We start from the raw sequence: 21,294 nt of genomic DNA on the forward strand, positions 1-21,294 counted from the left end.
TTATATAAATATATATTTAAAAATCAGTAAGTTTTTTCTTTACTGGAAATAAACAGTAGAAATACAAATGGAAAAAAGCAAACTCACATAAAACAGATAATAGTAAAGAATGAAGTTAAAAAGAAAAATAGAGGTCCTATATGTTTAAAAAATACTTGTATCAACTTACTGAAGGGCCCAAAGGCAATGTAAGTAACTGATTACATTCTGGGTTGGGAAATCTTAACATTACAAAAACACCATGCCTCTGGAAAAAATAAATTCAATGAAAAAATGTTAACAGTTTCATGGAGGTCTGTTGAGATAAAATAATCTATACATACAGTTTATTTACAATTGACATATATACACACCTGTAAAACCATGACCACAATCAAGATAATGAATATATATATCATCATATTATCACCCTCAAAAGTATCTCCTTCCCCCTTGGTAATCTCTCCCTCCCCCTCTCTCTGCTGTCTCCTCATTTACAGGCAAGTACTGATCCACCTGCTGTCACTATAGGTCAGTTTGCATTTTCTTGAAATTTATGTAAATGGAATCATAATATCTTTTTTTGTCTGGCTTCTTTCATTTAACATAATTATTTTGAGATTCATCCATTTGCTACGTGTACCACTAGTTCATTTCTATTCGTTGCTAAGTATTCCACTAGATGGATACACCACAATTTGTGTATCTATTCACCTGTTCACAGATATTAAGGTTAATTTCAGATTTTGGCTGTTACAAACTAAGCTGTTGTGAACATTTGTGTATGAGGCTATGTAGGGTCTTATGTTTTTGTTCCTCTTGGAACTTTAAAGTGTCCAGAAAAAAACAAGAGAAAATCTTTATGATCTTGATTTTAAAATTTCAGGTTTTTCATGTTGGTTTATATTTCATTTTAAATTAATTTTTTTTGTATGGTGGAAGGTAGAGATTGACATTTATTTCCCCCCCTGTGGGTATCTAATTGTTCCAGCACCATCTGTTAAAAAGACAAGAAAAGTCTGTTTACAACTTTGTCAAAAATAGATTGAATACACATATGTGGATTTATTTCTGTAATGCTATTCTGTTTCCTTAATACTTTTGTCTGTCTTGATAGCAATATTATAGTGATTCGATTTTTGTAGCTTTTCCTTACAGTAGTTATCGGAATAAATACCGAATCTCCCATTGCACCAAATGAGAATATTATGCCACGATGATAATATTTTTGAACAATTATGTGCCAGACACTGTACTAAGTGCTACCTGTATTATCTCGTTTATAGTAACTCCCACAGCAACCTTTGAGGTTAGTGGTGGTATTCCTCCCATTTTACAGCCGAGGATACTGAGGTTTAGGAAGGGCACACACAGCTATGAAGTGGCAGAATCAGAAGTCGTGACTTGGTCTGACTACAGAGACCGATCTCGTCTGCCAGACTGATTTTTACACTGTCACTGCCAAAGTGCCTTCTATCATCCCCACTCCAGGTCCCTCTCCCCGCTCCAGACACGTCTATCCTCCACTCGGACGTCCCAAAGCACATCTAAATGGACTTATCCCAAACTGACCCCATCCCCTCCCTGTACCTGCTCTTGTTCCTGGTTTCCTAACCCGTTAAATAGCTGCATTCACCCCTAATTCTGCCAGATCAGACATCGGAGAGTGGCTGTGGTTATTCTGCCTCACTTCCTGCTTCCTGCGCCCGGTTCCAGGGATCCGCCTTACAGACGTCCGTCCGCCTGGTCTGTCCTCTCCGCCCTCACCTCCACGGCCTGTGCTTAGACCACTGTATTTTCTCACCTGGATTACTGCCAACAGGGTCCTACCTGGTCTCTACCACACCACTCTTGCCCCTTCCTCTCCTCCGTTCCTTCACTAACTCTAGACTGATCTTTCTGGGGGAAAAAAAAAAAAAAATCCATGGTGTCGTTCCCATGCTTAAAATCGTTCATTGCGTCTCCAAGGCCTTTGAGAGACCCGCGAGCCACCTGAGCCTACCTGCCAAACCCATGTCCTGCGGACACCCGTGTTCTACCTGTGCTGGACGACTAGCACGTCTGGATGCCTCACGTTCCTCGGCTTCCTTGACTTATTCGTGCTATTTCTGCTGCCCTTCACCCCTGTTTTTGGTGTCACTTACTCCTGTCTTCAGCTCAGGTGCCACCTCCACCAGGCAGATCATCTCTCACTTTCCAAGTCTGGGTTAAGTGTCCCCTCTTACGTATTTCCATGGCAACCTGTGTCTCCTCACAGGACAATAAACTGTATTGTAATTGTACGTCCTAACAGACCAGGTGTTGGCAAACTTTTTACGTACAGGACAAGGCAGTATATAGTTTAGGTTTTGCAAGCCTGTGGTCTCTGTCACAACCACTCAGTGCTGCTTTTATGGTACAAAAGCAACCACAGAGAATGCTAGAATGGAAAAGCATGGCTGTGTGCCAAGAAATCTTTGTTTATGGATGCTGAAATTTGAATTTTGTATACTTTTCACGTGTTACAAAATATTTTTTAAATTTTTTCAACCATTTAAAAACGTAAATGCCATTCTTAGCTCGAAGGTGGGTGGGCCAGATACTGCCCGTGGACTGCAGTTTGCCAATCACTGCACCACTCCAGGGCAATGTCTCCTCTGACTTTGTATCCACAGTGCTCAGTATAGTATCCGGTGTATAGTAGGTGCTCGATAAACACCTGTTGAATAAATAAAACTTGCACAGCTCATAGTGAGTGACAGTTTCAGGATTCAAACCCGAATCAATTTGCGTTGACAGCGTGACGTCACACTGCTCACTCTGTGGCTGGAGCTGTAAGTGTGTAAGCGTATAAATGTAGTACACTTAGTGCATGTGTACTTAGTCAAGATATTCAAAAAGTAATTCTAGAAACACCTTGGTATTAGGCCTCGATGAACACTGGAACTCTCTCATTTCTGTTATTCTACTCAGCCTAACTTACCATGTCCCCTTCCCGTCACCCCCATTTACCTTGGCCTTATTCATCGTGCTTACAGGTGTTTAAAATAGTCTGGGATCTAGCCATTTCAACTTTTTAAAAAATAAAGCTTCTTCAAGCTGTTTTCAGCTTTGGAATCAGAAACCTCCAAACTCTTTTAGTCACATAAATGCTTAGAGCATCGTAGCTCTGACCTTCAAAAGGCGACCAATTAAAAGAAACCCTGAGTATTGTCAGGTAATTCCTTCTCTTTCTATATAGTCTTATGCATAGTTGACTCTTGGCTTTCTTTCCTTTTTCAAGTTAGAACAGAAAGAACTCAAAGAACACAGAACCCCAGCACATGGGCATTCCCTGTGACCTCACCTTGAGTATGGTTACCTAGGTGACTAAGTTAATCGCATAAAGAACATCAGAGGCTGAGCTCAGATGGCAACAGGGCAGGTGAGACCAAGGAAGGCTGGGAATTCAGGCCAAGCCTTGCATCTAGTGCCGGCCAATGACCCCACCATAGGAACAAGGTGAGGAGTTAGTCACGTAAGGGGTGAGCACTTGGGGCCAGGAGGTGGGAAGCAGGACCAGACCCAGAGGCCATTTCAGTAACTAGAGAGATTTGTGAGTAGAGAGATTTGTGAGTAGCAGCTCCAACTGTGGGAACTGTGCAGTCAGTTAGTGTGTTAGTTATCTGAGAGCTTGAATATGAGGAGAAAAAGGTAGAACCAGTTAATGGAGAATAGCAAATCAGAGTAGTACCAAAAGGTGAGGTTGAGAAGAGCTTTGGAATAAGAATCAGAAGGTGTGACTTACAACTAGCTGTAAGACTTGTAAGTCATTTTTACTTTCTGAATTCAGCCCTCACTAAATATCGAGTTGAATACTCGTATCTTTAAAGTCCCTTCCAACTTTAACATTTAGCAATTCAACACTGTCTCAGAACTGAAAACTACAAGTTGTCCTGGTCTCGGACAAATTTGGTCCCGGAGGGATGACGAGAATTTACAATTCAAATTTAGCGGTTTCATGGGGGCAACAAGCCAACCAGGTCATCACGTGGTGTCACTGTTTCTCACTGTACTCTCTCCTAACCTTGTGTCATAGCTGTCACTGTCTCCTTGTGACATAGCTGTGATCTGACAATTTATATCATCACTCTTGCAAGATGTACTGCTTAAACACAGGACACAATGTCCTAAACCTTCAATTCCTAAACTCCAATTTCCTAAACCAAATCTTTTCATCATATTGAGACTATAAGAACCAATTTAAAACAATATTTAACGTGGATTTTCAAACAGGCCCAGTGTTGAAGCTGATGTAGGCAGGACATCACATCTTTAAATCTTACAAGAGTGGGGAAAGGGATCATAAATCTTCACTGCTGAAAGGACTTAAAATCCCTGCATTGTTCATAGAGCATCTCAGCAGTAGCAACATCCCCAAGTAAGTTTTTATCTGGGTAGTTCACCCGTAAAGGCATTTATTTGTCAAATAGCTTTCATTTTTTTGTAACCCAGAAGAAAGTATATTTTGGACACAAAAATGCTGGGCTGATTTACTCTGTACGTTTGTGCAAAGCGGTAGCTACCCCAAACCTAGGGGCGGCTGAAGGCCTTTCTGTTAATACTTAGCAGTGGAGGCCGGCGGGGCCGGCCGGAGGGTCCTGGTTTTGGGGCGAGACAGGGCGAGTTCCGGGTCTCACACAGGGTGCCTTTGTCTCCGACTGTTTCTCGGTGCAGTGAGCCAAACGCTGCGCGTCCCACGTGCGGAGATACCTGTTTGGGGCAGGTCGGCCATCCCGCTTCACAGACAAGCAGCACCCGGAACTGCAGCGACCCGGCTCCCGCGCAGAGGCCGCTCCCCCGCTTTGCAGCCGGGACCCCCACGTCCACGTCGCCGGGCCGCCTCATGCGCGTACCGGCCAGGGGCGCCTTTCAGCCGCAATGCTCTCGAGGCCGGGAGCAAGCACCTGCCGGTGTCGGTCGGCAGCCGAGCGCCCGAAACAGCGGTTATCGGGCGGTGGGTGGCGAGCGAGCAGCGGCCACCGCGACCTGCGGGCGGAAGGCGGCTCGCGGGGCTGCGCGGCGAGAAGACGACCCCGACGTAGCTACGACGTTAGTCTCGGGCCTGTTGGAAGAGGGGTTGGGTAGAGAAGAAAGAAGAAGACGGGAAAAAAGCCAGAAAAAGGCAAAAAGAGAAAAGAGGGAGGTCGCACGGCCACTGCTCTGCCTCGGCTCGATGGCCCCGGCCCGCCCCGGCGCCTGTGCGCATGCGCCCGCGAGAGCGCGGCCGGTCGCGGCGCGGCGTCTATGCGCGTGCGCCCGCGAGAGCACGGCGGGCCCGGCGCGGCGTCTGTGCGCGTGCGCCCGCGAGAGCACGGCGGGTCCGGCGCGGCGTCTGTGCGCGTGCGCCCACGAGAGCGCGGCGCGGGGCGCGCAGCGGGCGGGAGTTTGACGTGGCAGTCCCAGCCCGGCTGCACCTCCGCGCGCGAGACGAGCCTGCGGGGACGCCGGCCGCTTGGGGACGAGGCGCGGCGGGAGCTCGGGCACCGGGAGCTGCCGTGCGGGAGCGGGAGCAGGTACCGCCTCGCCCGGCCGGGACGCGGCGCGGGGGTACGGCTGGGTGGGCTGCCCGCTGTGCCACGTCAAACTTCCTCGCGCGGGGCTCCAAGTTGCCGGACCCGACTCGGCCGCGAGCGGCGACAGGGCAGGCCTGCGACCGCAGTCTGGGAGCGACGGTCGCGGCGCGCGCCCCGCGGCCACTGTCACTCGGCCGACGGGCGGTGGGGGCGGCCGGTGCCCACCTGCGGCGGGGCGGGAGGGGGGCGACCTCGGCTTTGCGCCTTTGCCTTTGGCGCTGCTAATAACGGGGGGAGGGGCGGGAGTGGGCGCGTCTTCCCCGCCCCCACCCGGGTGCCCGGGGACGCGGGGCTGCTGAGTTGGGGTCCTCGGGAGCCGGGCCTTCCAGGGTCCCTGTGGTCCCGTCTCCGCGTCAACTTAATTTCCTTTTTCTTGAAGGAAGGGGAATGTTCGGAATATTCCTAGTGAAAAATGGCAACTGTATCTTTAAGCTTCGGGACATCCTCATAGTAAAACTGATCTGGCCAAACCACGGCTTGTCCAGGGCACAAGTGCTCCTGGGCTGGAGCCGGTGGTGACAGTGGCTGGAGGGCGCGCGCGGGGACCGCGGCTCCCAGGCCTGCCCAGGCCGAGTGGCTTTCTGCACTGTCGCCGCTCGAGGCCCAGCCAGGTCTGGGCGACTTGGGGCCCCGAGCGAGGAAGTCTGACGTGGCACACAGGGCAGGCTCGGCGAGGAAGGGTCCCCCTGGGGCCAGCTGAGGGCACCCGGGCGCCCCCTGCCCTTGGCGTGGACGTCTCTGCCTTCCCGGTTACGCAGCGACAGGCCCTGCCTAGGTGTGTTCTGCCCACTCCCAGCTGTGCCCGGCTGGGCGAGCGCGACCGAAGCTCAGGCTGCCACGTCTGCTCTGCTCAGGGGGCGGAGGGAGCAGTGTTGTCAGGAACAAAGTGGCCAGAGGCTCTTGCCTGTCTCGCTCTTCTTCTTCATTCTCCCCGCCCAGGGGGAAGAAAGGGATCTCACAGTATTTTTACTTGGTTGCTTTAATTTTAGAAACTTACAATTTCAAATGAAAATGAAACCAAATCATGAATTTTAGGCTTCAGATTTTAAATTTGAAAGGCCATCTTCTGAATAGAGACAGATCTCAAGTCTTAGAAGGTATTGCCCATCTTTTTACCTTAAAAGGCAGCAAATAAAACAACAAAAGGAAGAATATGCCTGGACTGGGTGAAGAAACTGGAGAGAAATTGTAGAATCAGTGTTTTCTATCCGGAAAGGCTCTTGGAGGCTCAGAGAGGTTCTTTGGCTTATTCTATATCACACAGTTAAGTATTGGCAGATATGGAATGAAAACTCGCTTCTCCTGCCAGGATCCAGAGCGTTTTCTGTCTTGTTACAAAATGTTTTTTGAAAACAGTCCCATTGGACTATCTCTTATTTTGTGAAAAAATGGAAAATTTAAAGCAAATTGATGTTTGGGTTCTGAGTAGAGTCAAGATGGGTATGTTATATTTGTGAGTGTGTGTGCCTACACACATACGAGATGACACTTTTTTTTTCTTAGTTCCTTAAATATAGGTGCATGTGTTCTTAGAGGTGTGATATCATTTAAATCAGAAAGAAATTCTGTCATCTTTGGCTGTGAAACCACTGACAACCCTCAAATGTCTGTAGCTGCCACCTGGCTAGATCAATTATGACTCATAAGTCCATTATCAACTTTATCTTTTGCTATATTTATTGGACTATGATTTCTCTTTGTTCTAACTACCAGATTAAAATAACTAATTAGAGGCGCTCTGAAAAGATACAAATCGTGAAACACCTGATTGCAGACTGCTGGCAGCCGTGGTGGTCAGTCAGCTGAATAGCATGGTACGCTCTGTGCTGAAACGTGGCCGTGGAAACCAAAAGCACAAAATAGCAGGGACACTTACGAGAGGCTACACTTTAGGTTTCCAGTGCAAAAGTGGTTGGCAGTTGTTACTCAGGTTTCATGCCTGAGAATTTGCCCAGAACTATTGTAGAGATTTACTGAGTTTCCAAGAGCTATGGTTAGACCCTTTTGAGGGGATCATGATATGATATATTACCTTGTATGATATTAAGATGTCTCATGCACCTGATACTGTACTTTTTCTCAAACCATCATAAACATTTATTAACAGTGTTTATATTTTTAATGGCATTCAGTGACTAGAACCCTCTTGTTGACATTTTTAAAATTTTTTCTGTTGCAGAGTTCTTTTGTAGAACTATCCTTTGGAATGCCATTTTCACGATGAGTCAACAAGGTTACGTGGCTACACCGCCCTATTCTCAGTCTCAGCCTGGAATAGGCCTTTCTCCCCCGCACTATGGACACTATGGGGACCCATCCCATGCAATGTCTCCACCAGGTAAAGTGTGTCATTTTGACTTGGATGTGCGTATTCAGTTCTCAGTCTCAGAGACATAAGATGTTCTGGACGAGGAACTTTGAAAGCATCAAATGGCTGTTACGTGATACAATGGCTTGAGATTATAGGATCGTTTGGAAAAGACTCTCATAGCAGAACTCTACAGTTCAGTTATTGGGTGGATTACAGGTGTGGTTTCTAACTGTAGACTAAAACAAAGAAGATTTCCTGAGTGTTTTACTTTTTACTGTTAGACTTGTTCTTGCTGTTAATTAGCGGTGTAAGGTTATTGTAAATATTTCATAAAAATGAATTTCTATATATGCGCTAAGGTGATTGGGGCAATAATATTACAAAATCAGTTTTGAGATTAGAGAAATACTGTTAGATTTGCACACTAAAGATTACTCAGTGATAATAATAAGAAAAACATGGCCTTACCTTGAAAGTGTTATCGAATAGTGTTGGTTGCTTTAAAATATGGTACTCAGCAGCAGCCAATTTTGGCTTTAGAGGCAGAGGTAGGGGGCAGACCTGTTCTGATGGCAGCCAATACCACGAGGCTGCCTCGCTTTCCCAAGGAGCTGCTCTGGGGAACCAAGCAACCTTCAGGAGACGGGTGAGGCTGATATTATAACAGCTTGTTTTAGGTCTCGTGGTCCCAAATATTTGGGTAAGGCAGTTCCTGGGCTTCTGAGGACATGCTGGGAAATCCACTCAAATCCACACAATAGATACATCACTCTATGTAAATGCTGCAGAGGAATAAGCCACTAGATACATCGGGAGAAACTGGAGAAAGATGGATTCATTGTTTCCATAGGGGCCAAAAAGGCAAAATAGTAAATGTTGCGGGGAGAATTGGTCCTAGATCACTTATATATCATGGTATGTAATGATGATCCATTGTGCAAATGGGCCATATATCAATCAGTGAGTAACTCTCAGGGATCCCTGGGACCGGCTCCGGTATCTGGGGTCCAGCGAGGCTGCCCTTGTGGAGTGCGGAGTCCGGCGGGGAGGAAAGCCCGCCACCCCCCGCCTTGGGAGGCCTGATGTTGGCGACCACGCACAGCGTGCTGTAGACGGTGCCCTGCGGTTGTGAATTCCTGTATTCCTGTGTGAGGTCACCCTATGACTCCATCTTCCCCCAGTTTTTAAAGACCCCCAGATGAGGCATCCCCCTCTTGTTCAGGATCGATCCTCCCTGTAACATTTATAATCTGGCCTTTTCGAATCCTGTAGGAACCACTGACCCATCTTTCTCTGGTTCCTCTCTATCCAGTGGCTCATTCCTCCTCAGCATTTATGATAATTGTAAATTACTTTTTTTTTTTTTTGTTTGGTGCTTACCACGTATCAACATCTGGTCCTGAAAGCTTTACACGTATCGTCTTAGTTAATCCTCGTACAATGCTGTGCAGTAGATGATTAGCGCTCTTTGCAACGGAGAAAACTGAACGTCTGGTATAACATGACTTTTCCAAGTCATGGCGCTGGCGTGTGGAGGAGCCAGGAAGGCACACGACAAACTCTCCCGCAGCCCAAGTGCCACACTGAGTAGTTGTCACCCTTCCTTCCTCTCGTCACAGCCATCCGCTGGAGAAAGTGCTCTTTTACGTCCCCCAACGCATTTGGTCTCCCGAGTCCTTTTGTAGTAGTTGTGACGATCTCTCTTGGCCTCTCCGTCCCCCTGCGGCTCCGCACTGTGGCCCCGTCCTCCCTTCGCTTCTTGCACTGGGGCTGCCAGAAACAGGTGGCCTCCCATTTCCAGATGAAGTAGACACTGTCCTGTTTGTCCTCTCTTGTGTTTATTAATAGCAGTTTTTACTGCTGTCATTTTTGCAAAACTCTCTGCTTGTTTGGTTTCAATGACATTATCCTTTTATCGTTTTTCTTGGTTGCTTTCTGGACATCTCTTGTTGAAGGAGCCATCCTTCCTCTGCATGATCCTGATGGTGCTGTTTCTCCGTGTATGTTCTACCTTCACCCCTCTTCTCTCACTTTATAGATCAGCAGTCTCCTTTTTGGCACCAGGGACGGGTTTCATGGCAGATGAGTTTTCCAGGGGAGGGCAGGAGGCGGAGCTCAGGCAGTGATGCGAGTGACGGGGAGCGGCTGTAGACACAGATGAAGCTCCGCTGGCTCACCTGCCGCTCACCTCCTGCCATGCGGCCTGAGTTTCACGGAACACAGTTTTCCACAGATGGGGGCGCGGAGCTCAGGTGGTGATGCACGGCCTGGTTCCCAACAGGCCACACACCGGTACTGGGCACAGCCCGGGAGTTGGGGACTGCAGCTATAGATTTTTTTTAAGCTGCATCATTGCACCCGGCGTGCTTGTCCTTCAGATCTATTCTTCTAGCCCAGATGTCTCTCCCAGGCTCCAGACCCACATTTCCAGTGGCCCCCCTGTTTCCTCGGCACCCCAGACTCCTCACGTCCAAACAGCTCCGTATTCTTTCATAGCAGCCTGTAGTTTCTGGCATTCACTACTCACTCAGCAGCGCCATTTATTTAGTGATCCACACCAGAAACTCTCACTATCTTTAAAAAAAAAAAAACTGTCCCTTTTACCTCCTCCAATGCAGTTGGTCTCCCACACCCTTCTGGAGTCATTGTAGGCATCTTCCCCACCTGCTTCCTGTTTCCCGTCCTCCTTTCACTCTTCCCGTGCAGTCTGTCCGTCTGTCACCTGGGTGACTGACATGGCCTCTGACCCCTCATCCCTCCCTCCAATGCTGCCGTCCTCCACGCTGTCGACTCTTGAGCCAGCGGGAGTTTTTATAGCAAGCAGATCTATCATGGACTTTTCTTTTATAAAGGTTTTGTAAAGGTTTCCAAAGGAAACATTTTCTAAAGGCTGAAAACCTTTTATGGCTTCCCACTGCCCCATTTATGTTTCTAAGCTCCTCAGCCTTCATCATGTTACGCATTTTCCTTTTTTCAGTTCGTCAGCCGCCTTCCATGCCCATCGCTCCAGCGATACCGAGCGATTGTCGTTTGGAAGCCGGTGTGCACCTGTTCCCTGCTTAGCACTTCCCGCTGCCGGAAAGCCGGCCGTGCCTCCACTTCGTCCTCATGACGGGCTTGTCCCCACGCCCCTCCCTCAGGCTCGGTTTCTGTGCCACACGTGCAGGCTTTTCTGACCGTATTCTTCCTCAAGTTTCTTTCTAGATCATTTTCCCTTCTTGTGTGTTCTCCAGACACCTCAGCAGGCCTCTGTACCGTCTACCACACCGTGTTTTCACAGATGTGCCTGGAGCGGAGAAGGCACCCATTCGTGTTTTTAATAGCATTTTTAATTGACAGTTCACAATTGTATGTATGTGTCATGTACAGCATGCTGTTTTGAAATATGTATACATCATGTAATGGCTCCATTGAGCTAATCATAAATGCTTATTCAGTGCATGAAGTGAATGACAAGCTGCCGCCTTCATTACAGAACACTCTGGAATTTGCTGATATTTTACAAAGCAGACTTTGTTGGATTAAATCCTTCATGCTTTAATTTAAGCCTCTTCTTATGTCTCTCAGATGGATAATCAGGCTATCATATTCTGCGTAAAATACCTTTCTGTAAATTACGTTGTTTCTGTTTAACTATATAAAGCTTTCACTAAATTACTGCAGCCTCTGTTTCTCTATGCTGAATAGCCTTAGATACCTTAATTTTTAGTCATCGTGTGTCATCTTTTCTAGTCTTTAGGTGATCCTCTTGTTAGTTTTCTAACGGATACAGGCAACCTAGTTGTGGTTCCTTGAAGTATTATTAATAATGCCTGTTCCACCATAGATCTGGCCAGTGCCAACTCCTGCCTGGTATTTCTCACATACTATGTCTCCAGTTATGCCTGTTCACGTGTTTCTGTAATTCTAATGCTATGTAGTAACTTATCTAACAGATTTAGTGAGTGAGCAAAATACTCGTGGTGTTATAACAACAAATAAAATAAACCTAATGTCAGCCCTTCTAAGTACGTGCTTCTCTAGTGGGAAATGCGTTGAACAAATTAGCAATTACAGTCCGGTGGTGCGATCATGAAGGGCGCCTGACCAAGACTTAGGGGGGAAGGGAAGCTTTCTCAGACATGAGTGACAGTTGCCAGGCAGGGAGGCGATTTGATGGGCTTGCAGAGGTGGCACTTTTGCTGACCCGCAAGACACTCGGCGTGGCCGGGGTGTGGCCTGTGAGCAGTGAAAGGTGCTACTAGAGTGGAGAGTGGGACCATCTCGAGGAATTCAGACTTTACTGTGAGGCAGTAGGGTGCCACTGAAGTGCCGTGATCCAGTGTGCATTTTAGGAGCTGCACAGCACGTTAGAAAGTGTTGGAGAAGGGATCAGGGCCGGGCACACTGCTCTCTCTCAACCTCAGCACTGACATTTGGGGCCGGCTAATTCTTTGTCGTGTGCGGGGTTGGGGGCGCTGTCCTGGGCATTGTAGGATATTTGTAAGCATCCTTGGCCTCTACCCGCCAGGTGCCAGCAGGACCTCCCCTACCTTCTGGGAGTTGTGGCAACCAGAATGTCCCAGACACTGCCACGCCTCCTGTTAGGGGCAGAATCCCCCCTGGCGGAGGATCGCTAGTCTGGAAGCTGAGTGTCAAGAAGCATTAATGTCCTGGGACTAGGACAGGGGCTGTGGGGGTGTTGATAATGCTCCTAATGTGTCTCACGTGGGTACACCACCCACCACAGTGCTCCGGGAACCACAGCCCTTCTGATCCTGCCCCTGTAGTAGGAGCTTTTCTTTGTTTGTATAGGTAAACTTCTCCCCCCACCGCCACCCCCATGTGGTTTTGTTTTTTTTTTTTTTTTTTTTTTTGAGACAGAGTCTCAACTCTGTTGCCCAGGCTAGAGTGAGTGCCGTGGCGTCAGCCTAGCTCACAGCAACCTCAAACTCCTGAGCTCAAGCGATCCTCCTGTCTCAGCCTCCCGAGTAGCTGGGACTACAGGCAGGCGCCACCATGCCCGGCTAATTTTTTCTATATATATTTTTAGCTGTCCATATAATTTCTTTCTATTTTTAGTAGAGGTGGGGTCTCGCTCTTGCTCAGGCTGGTCTCGAACTCCTGAGCTCAAACGATCCGCCCACCTCGGCCTCCCAGAGTGCTAGGATTACAGGCGTGAGCCACCGCGCCCGGCCCCCATGTGGTTTTTAATTTTGGTTTCAGTTGTCAGATCGAGGGCCAAAGTTCAGGTGTACTGTGTTTCTGTGCTGTGGTTTTGGCAAGGGCTCCCTTGCGGAAAGGATCCCCCGCAGTGGGAAGGGGTTTGTTGAGCGGTCAGGAAGCAGAGCTGGTATTGGAGGGGGCAGAGACCCGGACTGAGGCCCGAGTGGTCCACATAGATGCTCAGCCCCCCACAGGCCCTTTCCAATCAGAAGTCTCCACGTTTCCACCCCGGAAGAACTGTCTCTGCCGCCAGGCTGGCCACAGGCTCCCAGAAATGTGGTGCTTGGCTGAGTTCGAGCACATGGCAACCCGAACGGTCGGGGAGTCTGGGAAAGGAAGGGGTCCCCTTTCCAGTCTGGGGCCATGAAGAAAGGAAGCCAGGCCGGGCGCGGTGTCTCACGCCTGTAATCCTAGCACTCTGGGAGGCCGAGGCGGGAGGATTGTTTGAGCTCAGGAGTTCAAGACCAGCCTGAGCAAGAGCGAGACCCTGTCTCTACTGAAAAATAAAAAGAAATTAGCTAGACAACTAAAAATATATAGAAAAAATTAGCCGGGCATGGTGGGGCATTCCTGTAGTCCCAGCTACTCGTGAGGCTGAGGCAGGAGGATCGCTTGAGCCCAGGAGTTGGAGGTTGCTGTGAGCGAGGCTGATGCCACGGCACTCTAGCCCGGGCAACAGAGCGAGACTCTGTCTCAAAAAAAAAAAGAAAGAAAGGAAGCCAGAAAGGGATTGGAGCTGCCACCGAGTGAACTGGTCTGTAGTATCTGCCGCTGTATTAAAGACCAGTTGGTGATCTTAGATAGTTTTCTTTTGGCTTAAGCACAGTTAGTTCATTGTGTCTGATCACTTTTGAAAATGCTAACAGCGTGGCTGGGGAGGGCTGTGACTTTGCAGATATCACTGAAACTGACTTCCCTTTGCCCCAGGGATGGGGTCCAGATGACACACAGGACTTTGCAGTCTGACCCCCACGAACCTGGACACCCTCCACCCCGACCACTTCCCGCCACCGTCTGTCCACACTGAGCCTTTTCCCACTTCCTGGTCGCGCTCTCCTGTCTCGCATCTGGCTCAGGCTTTGCCTTCTGACTGGCGTCCTCCCTCCCCTGCCCTCTGTGCTAAGAAAACTCCTGCTGTCCTGGAGATTCGGCTCCCGCAGTCCCTCCTCTGTGACTTTCCTGAGTCCCGCAGGCAGAGTCAGACAGTCCCTTTGCGCAGTACAGCGTCACTACGTGGCGTGTAGTGGTTTGTTCCCGTGGTTGTCTCTGTTATAAATGCCCTGAAGGCATGTTGAGTAAGGAGTTTGGATCGTTCCTATAGAGTTGATTCCCCAAAACAAAAGGGAGGGTCCGTTTCAGTAAGATTGGTATATGGCAGTTCTGCTTGGGTATATTGGAGCTGGTTTTTGATTCTCTAGACATATGGGGGTTGTTGATGAAAATTGCTGTTAACCTGTTTATTTTTTAAAAAAGAATATTGTTCTGTTTCTTATAGTGCATGGAATTAACTTGAAAATATTTTAGTGCTACGGTTGTGGATTTTCTACTTTTGTCCAAAATTGTGTTTTAAAAATGAAGATACAAGTGTGCATGTAGTTATAGTGTGTGTGTATGTATACACACATATATATGTATGTATGTGGATGTGTATATATGTATATATATATAGAGAGAGAGAGTTAGGATAAAAATGCTTGAAAAAAGCAGAGCTGGGGCTGTGGCCAGGGGACAGGAAACAACTGTTCTGGATGCTGTCCTATCCTTTCCCTCATTTCATCTCAGAACAGTTCTTGGAGATAGGGGACATTATTGCCATGACGTGGTATTACAAGTCGAAAAATAAAAGGTATCTCATCACAGTCACAGCTATTAAATGGCAGGGAAGGAATTCAAACCCACATCTGTGACTGTAAGTTTCATGTTTTCCTAACTTTGCTGGGTTTGAGGTTTAAAACCTTTTTTTATTGTTTAGAGTAGGGGTCTTGCTATGTTGCCCAGCCTGGACTCTAACTAACTCTGGGCTCGGGTGATCTTCCGTCCCGGCCTCCCGAGTAGGTGGGATTCCAGGCGCGTGCCACCACACCCAGCTGCGGTTTAGAACTTTCTGTAAGCATGTAATTCTATAAGAATAATGTATGTTGAAAATGGTGGCAAATGAAAATTGTTAAATAAAATGATGACTTTAGAATTAACATAAAAATGTCCTCAGTTTAAGGAATCCTGTTTGAAGAGAAGAAACCTTTGAAAAGTTTCAATAATGTCGTTCATGACAACTGGCCCCTCACTGGTTACCTGTCATTCTAGATCACCCAGACGTCTGGAAGTGCCCTCCTGAAGGTGTTTTGGTGACAATACGAGAAACTTGCTGGGTGGCTGCCGGTGGTCCGGTCCGCCCCTTTCTGTCCGAGGGAATAAACTCTCCGGAGGGAGAGGGCAGGAGAGAGGCGGTGTTGGCACGAAATGCCCTCACGCGGTCCCGTGGACGGGCGCGTGGCAGGCAGCTAGCAGGTCCTCCGTGACCTGGCCCGAGAGGAGGGTGGGGTCAAAGGTAAATAGAATAGACTGGGGCACAGATGAGCAGGATGGACAGAAAGAGCAAGTAGAAGAATTGTACTTCCCTTTTTCTTCTAGGAGGCCAGCGGGAGTCTCACAGGTGATGTGGTCTAAGCTGGCATTTTGCCCAGAGAACACTGAGGTCCTGGAAGACAAGCCGCCCGCCCAGGGCCACACAGCTCCTGGGAAGGGGCCACGTGGGCCTGGACTGCTCTTACCCAAGCCCAGGCATTTTCCTGCCGCAGTTTCTCTAGAAGAAAAGAGAAAAATGTCCGAAGACAGTTCTAAAGAGAAACCTTTAAGGCTCTCTGAGAGGCGCTTATAAAGGACAGCAGTCATTAGTTGCGTGTGATCCCATCTTTGGGCGAGCCTGGTGGCTTGAGCCGTTCCCGACTGCTACCGCCCGACTGTTTAGGACCCTGGGAAAGTTAGTAAGCGAAGGGTGTGCTCAGGGTTTTGAGAAAAACAGACTCTCCTCTCCATTTGCTTCCTCATGCTGTCACTCAGAGGCATTATTGGTGGTCTTTTTTTGTTTGATTCTAGAATGCTCTACCACACCTCTTACTGTTTGTTCCAGATTTAGTTTCTGACGTCCAACATTTTTCACTGTGTTTTCTAGTATTCTTTGTGTGGTAGTACTTGATCACGTGCAAAGATTATTTTTGTTTCAGTAGTTTCATGTTAAAATGATTCCTTCCTTTTCTACTCTTTTATCACCGTGACAGTCAGATACCTCTGCCGGAGCCTGGCCCTGGCGGGTCTGAAGGCGAGGGGTACAGCAAGCTGGAGGAGATCGCGTCCCAACCCACGTGTTTCCCTCTTCTCCCGCCTTGTTTTAATCTTTAACCTAACGTCTTCATGTCGTGTCTCCTCGCACTTCGATGCGCTTCTGAATCCATGCCTCTCTCTCTTGCAGGCGTGACGAAGCCGGCAGGGCCTTTGGGGGCTGCTGCCCCTGGGGCGATGCTGCCGCCGGGCCCCCCGCCGCCGGGACCCCATCAGTTTGGCCAGAATGGAGCTCACGCCTCAGGCCATCCTCCCCAAAGGTGAGCTGGGTAGACTGCAGCCTTCGTCTGGGGATTCGACTCCAACAGTCTCAGAAACACGGGTTAAACTCGCCCGTTTATAGGTTGAAAGTTTGACCTCTTGATAACGTCTACATTCTTGAAAAGATCTATTGAAAAACTGCCCTGGGGAACAAAACATTTAAAAAAAAAAATGTTGGGGGTGGGAAAAAACAGTAGTAGATATCTAAACATATATCAGAAATTACTTATGTCAATACCACACCTTTTAGTTTTAAGTTATATTCAGTTTATTTCAGGATTTTCTATTAATCTCTAATTCCTTCAGATGCCTCTGGCCTTTCTTCCTCAATAAAATTTTGAATCGCCCTATTTTCTTGGATCCTTCGTAGAACTGCGCTTAGTGCCAACAGGTGCTTAATGAATGTTTTTAAATTAAATCAGATTGTGGCCAGTGGTGAAATCTGAGAGTTCGGTGTGGAAGGCACGCTGATGCCAGCGAGGGCGCCGAAAAGGAAGGGCCGCAGGAAAATGACACAGCAAATAGATCTGTGTTTGTGTTTGCAGTAAATTGAGGAAGGGAAAGACTCGAAGCAGGCCTGGAGAAGCCAAGCTGTGAGATATATGAAATGTTTAGAGCCTGCAGCCCGCTAGGCACTGTTCCCTGGGCGGGAGCCAGCGTCACACCTTCCCTGGCAGAAACCCCATCGTTGCTTGTCCTGCCAGGTGTGGCTGCCCGGAACCTGGGCAAAGGCAGTGACCCGGCCTCATCAGAAGAATGAGGACAAGTGGTTTGAGGAGAAGGAAAGAGGAGTTTAGTACTTTGCTGACAAAGGGGGAGGCTGGAGACCCCTGTCTGAAATGCCATCGTCCTAGTAATAAGCAGAAATGCAGAGCTTTTAAGGGGTGGGTGCTCAGCTCCAGGCGGTTGCTGTTCAGCTGCAGTTGATGATCCTCATTCTGTCTCCTCGGAACACAATTCTGAGACCCCTGCCCGGCACCTGTCTGCCAGGGTAGGGCTGGGCCGTCTCCCGTAGGTAAAGCACAAAAGACTCCCCCTGCCCCTCCCAGACACTGGCCTGGGGCAGGGATGCAGGTGTTGGTTCTCAGAAAGGACTGGACGATGTTTCAAAGGGACAGCAAACGTTTTTGCCATTTTTTCAGGCCATTCCCTCTCTTACGTATTCCCCACTGCCGATACTTCCCCTCCATACCTAGGGGAGAAGGGGTGACTCATCTGTTACCTTGTCTACCTGTGGTTGCTGCTGGGTGGGATTAATCTATTCAATAAAATCTACAACCTAAAGATCCATTTTCTAATCATAAGGGAAAAAGTCAATCAGTCAATTGTAAGTGGTCTGTGTTGACCAGGAAATTGTGGATCAGAGGGGACGGGAGCTCGGCTTCCCAGGCTGGAGCCGACGTGTGTGAATCGACCAGGAAATTGATTTCACTGAAAAAGGAGGGAGCAATAAAAATAAGAGAAATAGCTGGGGTTTTTTTTTTTATTTTTTTAATTTTTTTTAATGTGAAAAACAATGGTAAGATTTGGCAGAGCTTTTATTTTCTGTCCTCTGTGGGCTGAGTGTTTAAAAATCTGCATTTTGTTTCAATCAAATCTTCGGAAATTTGGCATCTTATCTCTACACACGTAAACTCCAGTTGGGTCTCATTTCTTGTGTAATTCGTCGCAGACTTGAAAACGGGGAGTTTTTGAACTTGAACAGGCCACAGACAACTGAGTCAGCTCTGCAGAGGATTGGGGTTCAACTGAGGCTCAGTTTTCATGTTTCGTTAATCATCTGCTAGTGATTCTTCATTGATTTCTTTTTGATGGCAAATCTGCCCTTTTCTGACATTCAATAAAACAAGTTAAAACATATAATTGAATGTTTCTCAGTCCAGAAACATGTTAAATGAAGGTAATTACCAGGAGAAATATTTAACTCTCCATGGTCCTTAATTTTAACCCCATTATATTTGTAGCGGAGAAAGGGATCATTCTGTTTCACCCGCTCGTTTTTACACTTTGAAAGCTGGGAGCTGCGGAGAAGAGGCTTTGCCTGTGGCCACACGCTGGGTCCCTACACCAGGGGCGGGAGGAGAGGTTCTCACCTGGATTTTCACACCCACAGGAAGGATGTGTGACTAATTCAGTAAAGTAATGAAATTGAAAAACATTAAACCCATTTGTATGTTTTAAATGTTTTGCTACGTGAGGATTTTTGTTAGGCATTTAATAATACTTTTACATTCATAATATTGCTTTTAAAAACCAAGTCTGTTTAAGACTTACCATTTTTAAGTTGGTCAGAAGGAAATCATGCATTTGGATTCCTGAAGCCTGACTCCCAGGGCACACGGTAAACACTGAATGATGAGTGGACATTTATGGATCGAAAGCATAGTAGTGGTGATTGTACTTTCTCGCATTCCGTAAGTCAAAATAGTGCATGTGGCTGCCTGTGTCATACTCCTATTTGAATTATATTTTGTCCAACCTGTATTTTTTATGTAAAAAATTATTCATAGAATTTTATATTTTAAAAATACTGTTGAGGCCAGGAGTTTGAGATCAGCCTGAGCCAGAGTAAGACCCCGTCTCTACTAAAAATAGAAAAAGTAGCCGGGCATGGTGGCACATGCCTCTAGTCCCAGCTACTCAGGAGGCTGAGGCAGGAGGATCGCTTGAGCCCAGGAGTTGGAGGTTGCTGTGAGCTGTGATGATGCCACTGCACTCTAGCCCGGGCGACAGAGCAAGACCCTGTTTTGAAAAACAAAAACCAAAAACCCCAAAAATACTTGTTCACATTTGTGACACATCTTTGAAAATGGGAGGACTTTTTTTCCCCACTTAACTGCTGTTTCCTCAGTTCCCACTTACCAGATCGGAGGTCTGGGACCAAACCTCCCTGCATCCACTAACGTGTTCTCATCATGCGTGTGCATTCTGCCTGGGGTGATTGCCCCATGTGTCCATCCCCCGTGATGGAGTTTTAAAAAAAGACAAAAAAAGCATTATTTCTTTTTAAAAAAATAGAAATGGATTTACAAAATAGTTCTTTAAGACAATTCGTGGAATCATTTTTCAGTAACCACAACATATTTTAAATGTGCTAAGCAAGACTAGAGTTCTACTTTGCCCTCTGTTTCATCGTTGTCATTAATTGATTAGAGATACAAAGAAAACTTTTACTGTGAAAAGTTAACTTTTGATTCCTGGGTACAAATATCTAGTTTGATGGAAGAGAGAAGACCTAGTGTTAGAGCAGCAGGTGACTGTAGTTCACAGTGCTCTGTTGCACATTTCAGCATAGCTGGAGGAAAGCAATTCAGATGGCTCTAGCATGAAGAAAAGACAGATATTTAAGGTGGTGGAAGCCCCACGTCCACCAATTCGATCTATACAAATTATGTGAATGTATTAAAGTATCACATGGGCCCTGCAATTATGCACATCTATTACGCATCAAGAGATTTATTATCGTGACCCTCCTACATATCTGCAAAAAAGTAAACTTTTGTATTTTCTATCTCTATTCAAATTTTTTTTCCCAAAAAAATATTTAAATCAAAGGATGCTTAATCTCTGTTGGTCTGTTAAAAAATTTTTGTTAGGAGAGGAACTTGACAGTTTTGCTTATCAATACTTTTTGGGTTACAACATTATTCATTATAACTTTATAATCATTTGTAATCCATCATCTGCTGTGGGACAGGATAGTTTGCGCTTGTGAGTTACGTGGAAAGAGCATTTTGATCATTCATCTATTCAACACAAGGTGTGGAATTGTGCTTAATATCATACAAAGTAATGGACTGAAGGTTAATGTTAAGTTTTATTTATAATAATTATGCAAACAAAAACATAGGAAGAAAAAATGACAAGATAACATTAGTGTGATGTTTTGAAGAGTGCACTGGCTTGTGACCTGGGCAGAGCCCGTCCCGGTGCTGTCCCCGTGGGAACTGTAGAGAAGCCACCGGCCCCCTCGGCCCTGCCTCTGACTTCTCGCGTGGCCCTCAGGGACAGAAGGCCGTGCGTGAGCCACTAGGGAAAGAGCCTCTACTTTACAGATGGAGAAGTTGAAATCAAAATAGACCATTTGGGAAAATTTAATTTTATTTAAAAGTTAAAATTGGTAAGAATCCATAGTGTGACTCTCAGGCACAGATTAACACGGTAGGAACTCTGATAGTGGTTATTGTTTAATGCAAAATGAGGAAAAGTAAACAAGTACAGTAAGTTCAAACTAAATCAAAAGTAAAGTTACTGACATTCGTTATGTGTTGTTTGCTTATGAGACTCTCTGATGCTGTTCAAAACCCTTCTTATCCCTCCCAGGTTTCCAGGCCCTGCACCCGTCCACAGTGTGACGTCCTCCTACGCGCCGTGCCCGCCCCCCGCACAGCCGTCGTACCCGGGGCCGGCGTCCGCTTCGCCGGCCAGCCGGCTGGGCAGTCAGCTTGGGGCCCTGCAGCTCAGCAGCTACGGTAACAGCTTGGCCGGTGCCCGCCGGCTCCCGGGGTCCCGGTTCTGTTTAATGAGAAACGTTTCTTCATGTCTAAAATAGATGTCTCTGTGGCCTGCCATCTTGAATTCGTATTTGGACATTTCTGTATGGAG

General features: G+C 47.2%; 1 protein-coding gene across 3 annotated transcripts in view; it reads left to right on the forward strand.

Annotated features, from left to right (window-relative positions):
- The first annotated feature begins 5,360 nt into the window (after positions 1–5,360).
- The window catches only part of SEC24D (SEC24 homolog D, COPII coat complex component), a 71,442-nt gene continuing 55,508 nt past the window's right edge, over positions 5,361–21,294 (forward strand). For all 3 annotated transcript variants that reach the window (XM_069459152.1, XM_069459153.1, XM_069459154.1), the window contains exons 1-4: positions 5,361–5,513; positions 7,753–7,911; positions 16,559–16,688; positions 21,013–21,161. In XM_069459152.1, the coding sequence (XP_069315253.1) occupies positions 7,794–7,911; positions 16,559–16,688; positions 21,013–21,161 (397 nt within the window). In that variant the 5' untranslated portion in view covers positions 5,361–5,513; positions 7,753–7,793. The remainder of the gene's footprint in view (positions 5,514–7,752; positions 7,912–16,558; positions 16,689–21,012; positions 21,162–21,294) is intronic.

Source organism: Eulemur rufifrons, chromosome 26 (genome assembly GCF_041146395.1).
Source record: "Eulemur rufifrons isolate Redbay chromosome 26, OSU_ERuf_1, whole genome shotgun sequence".
Classification (NCBI taxonomy): Eukaryota; Metazoa; Chordata; class Mammalia; order Primates; family Lemuridae; genus Eulemur; species Eulemur rufifrons.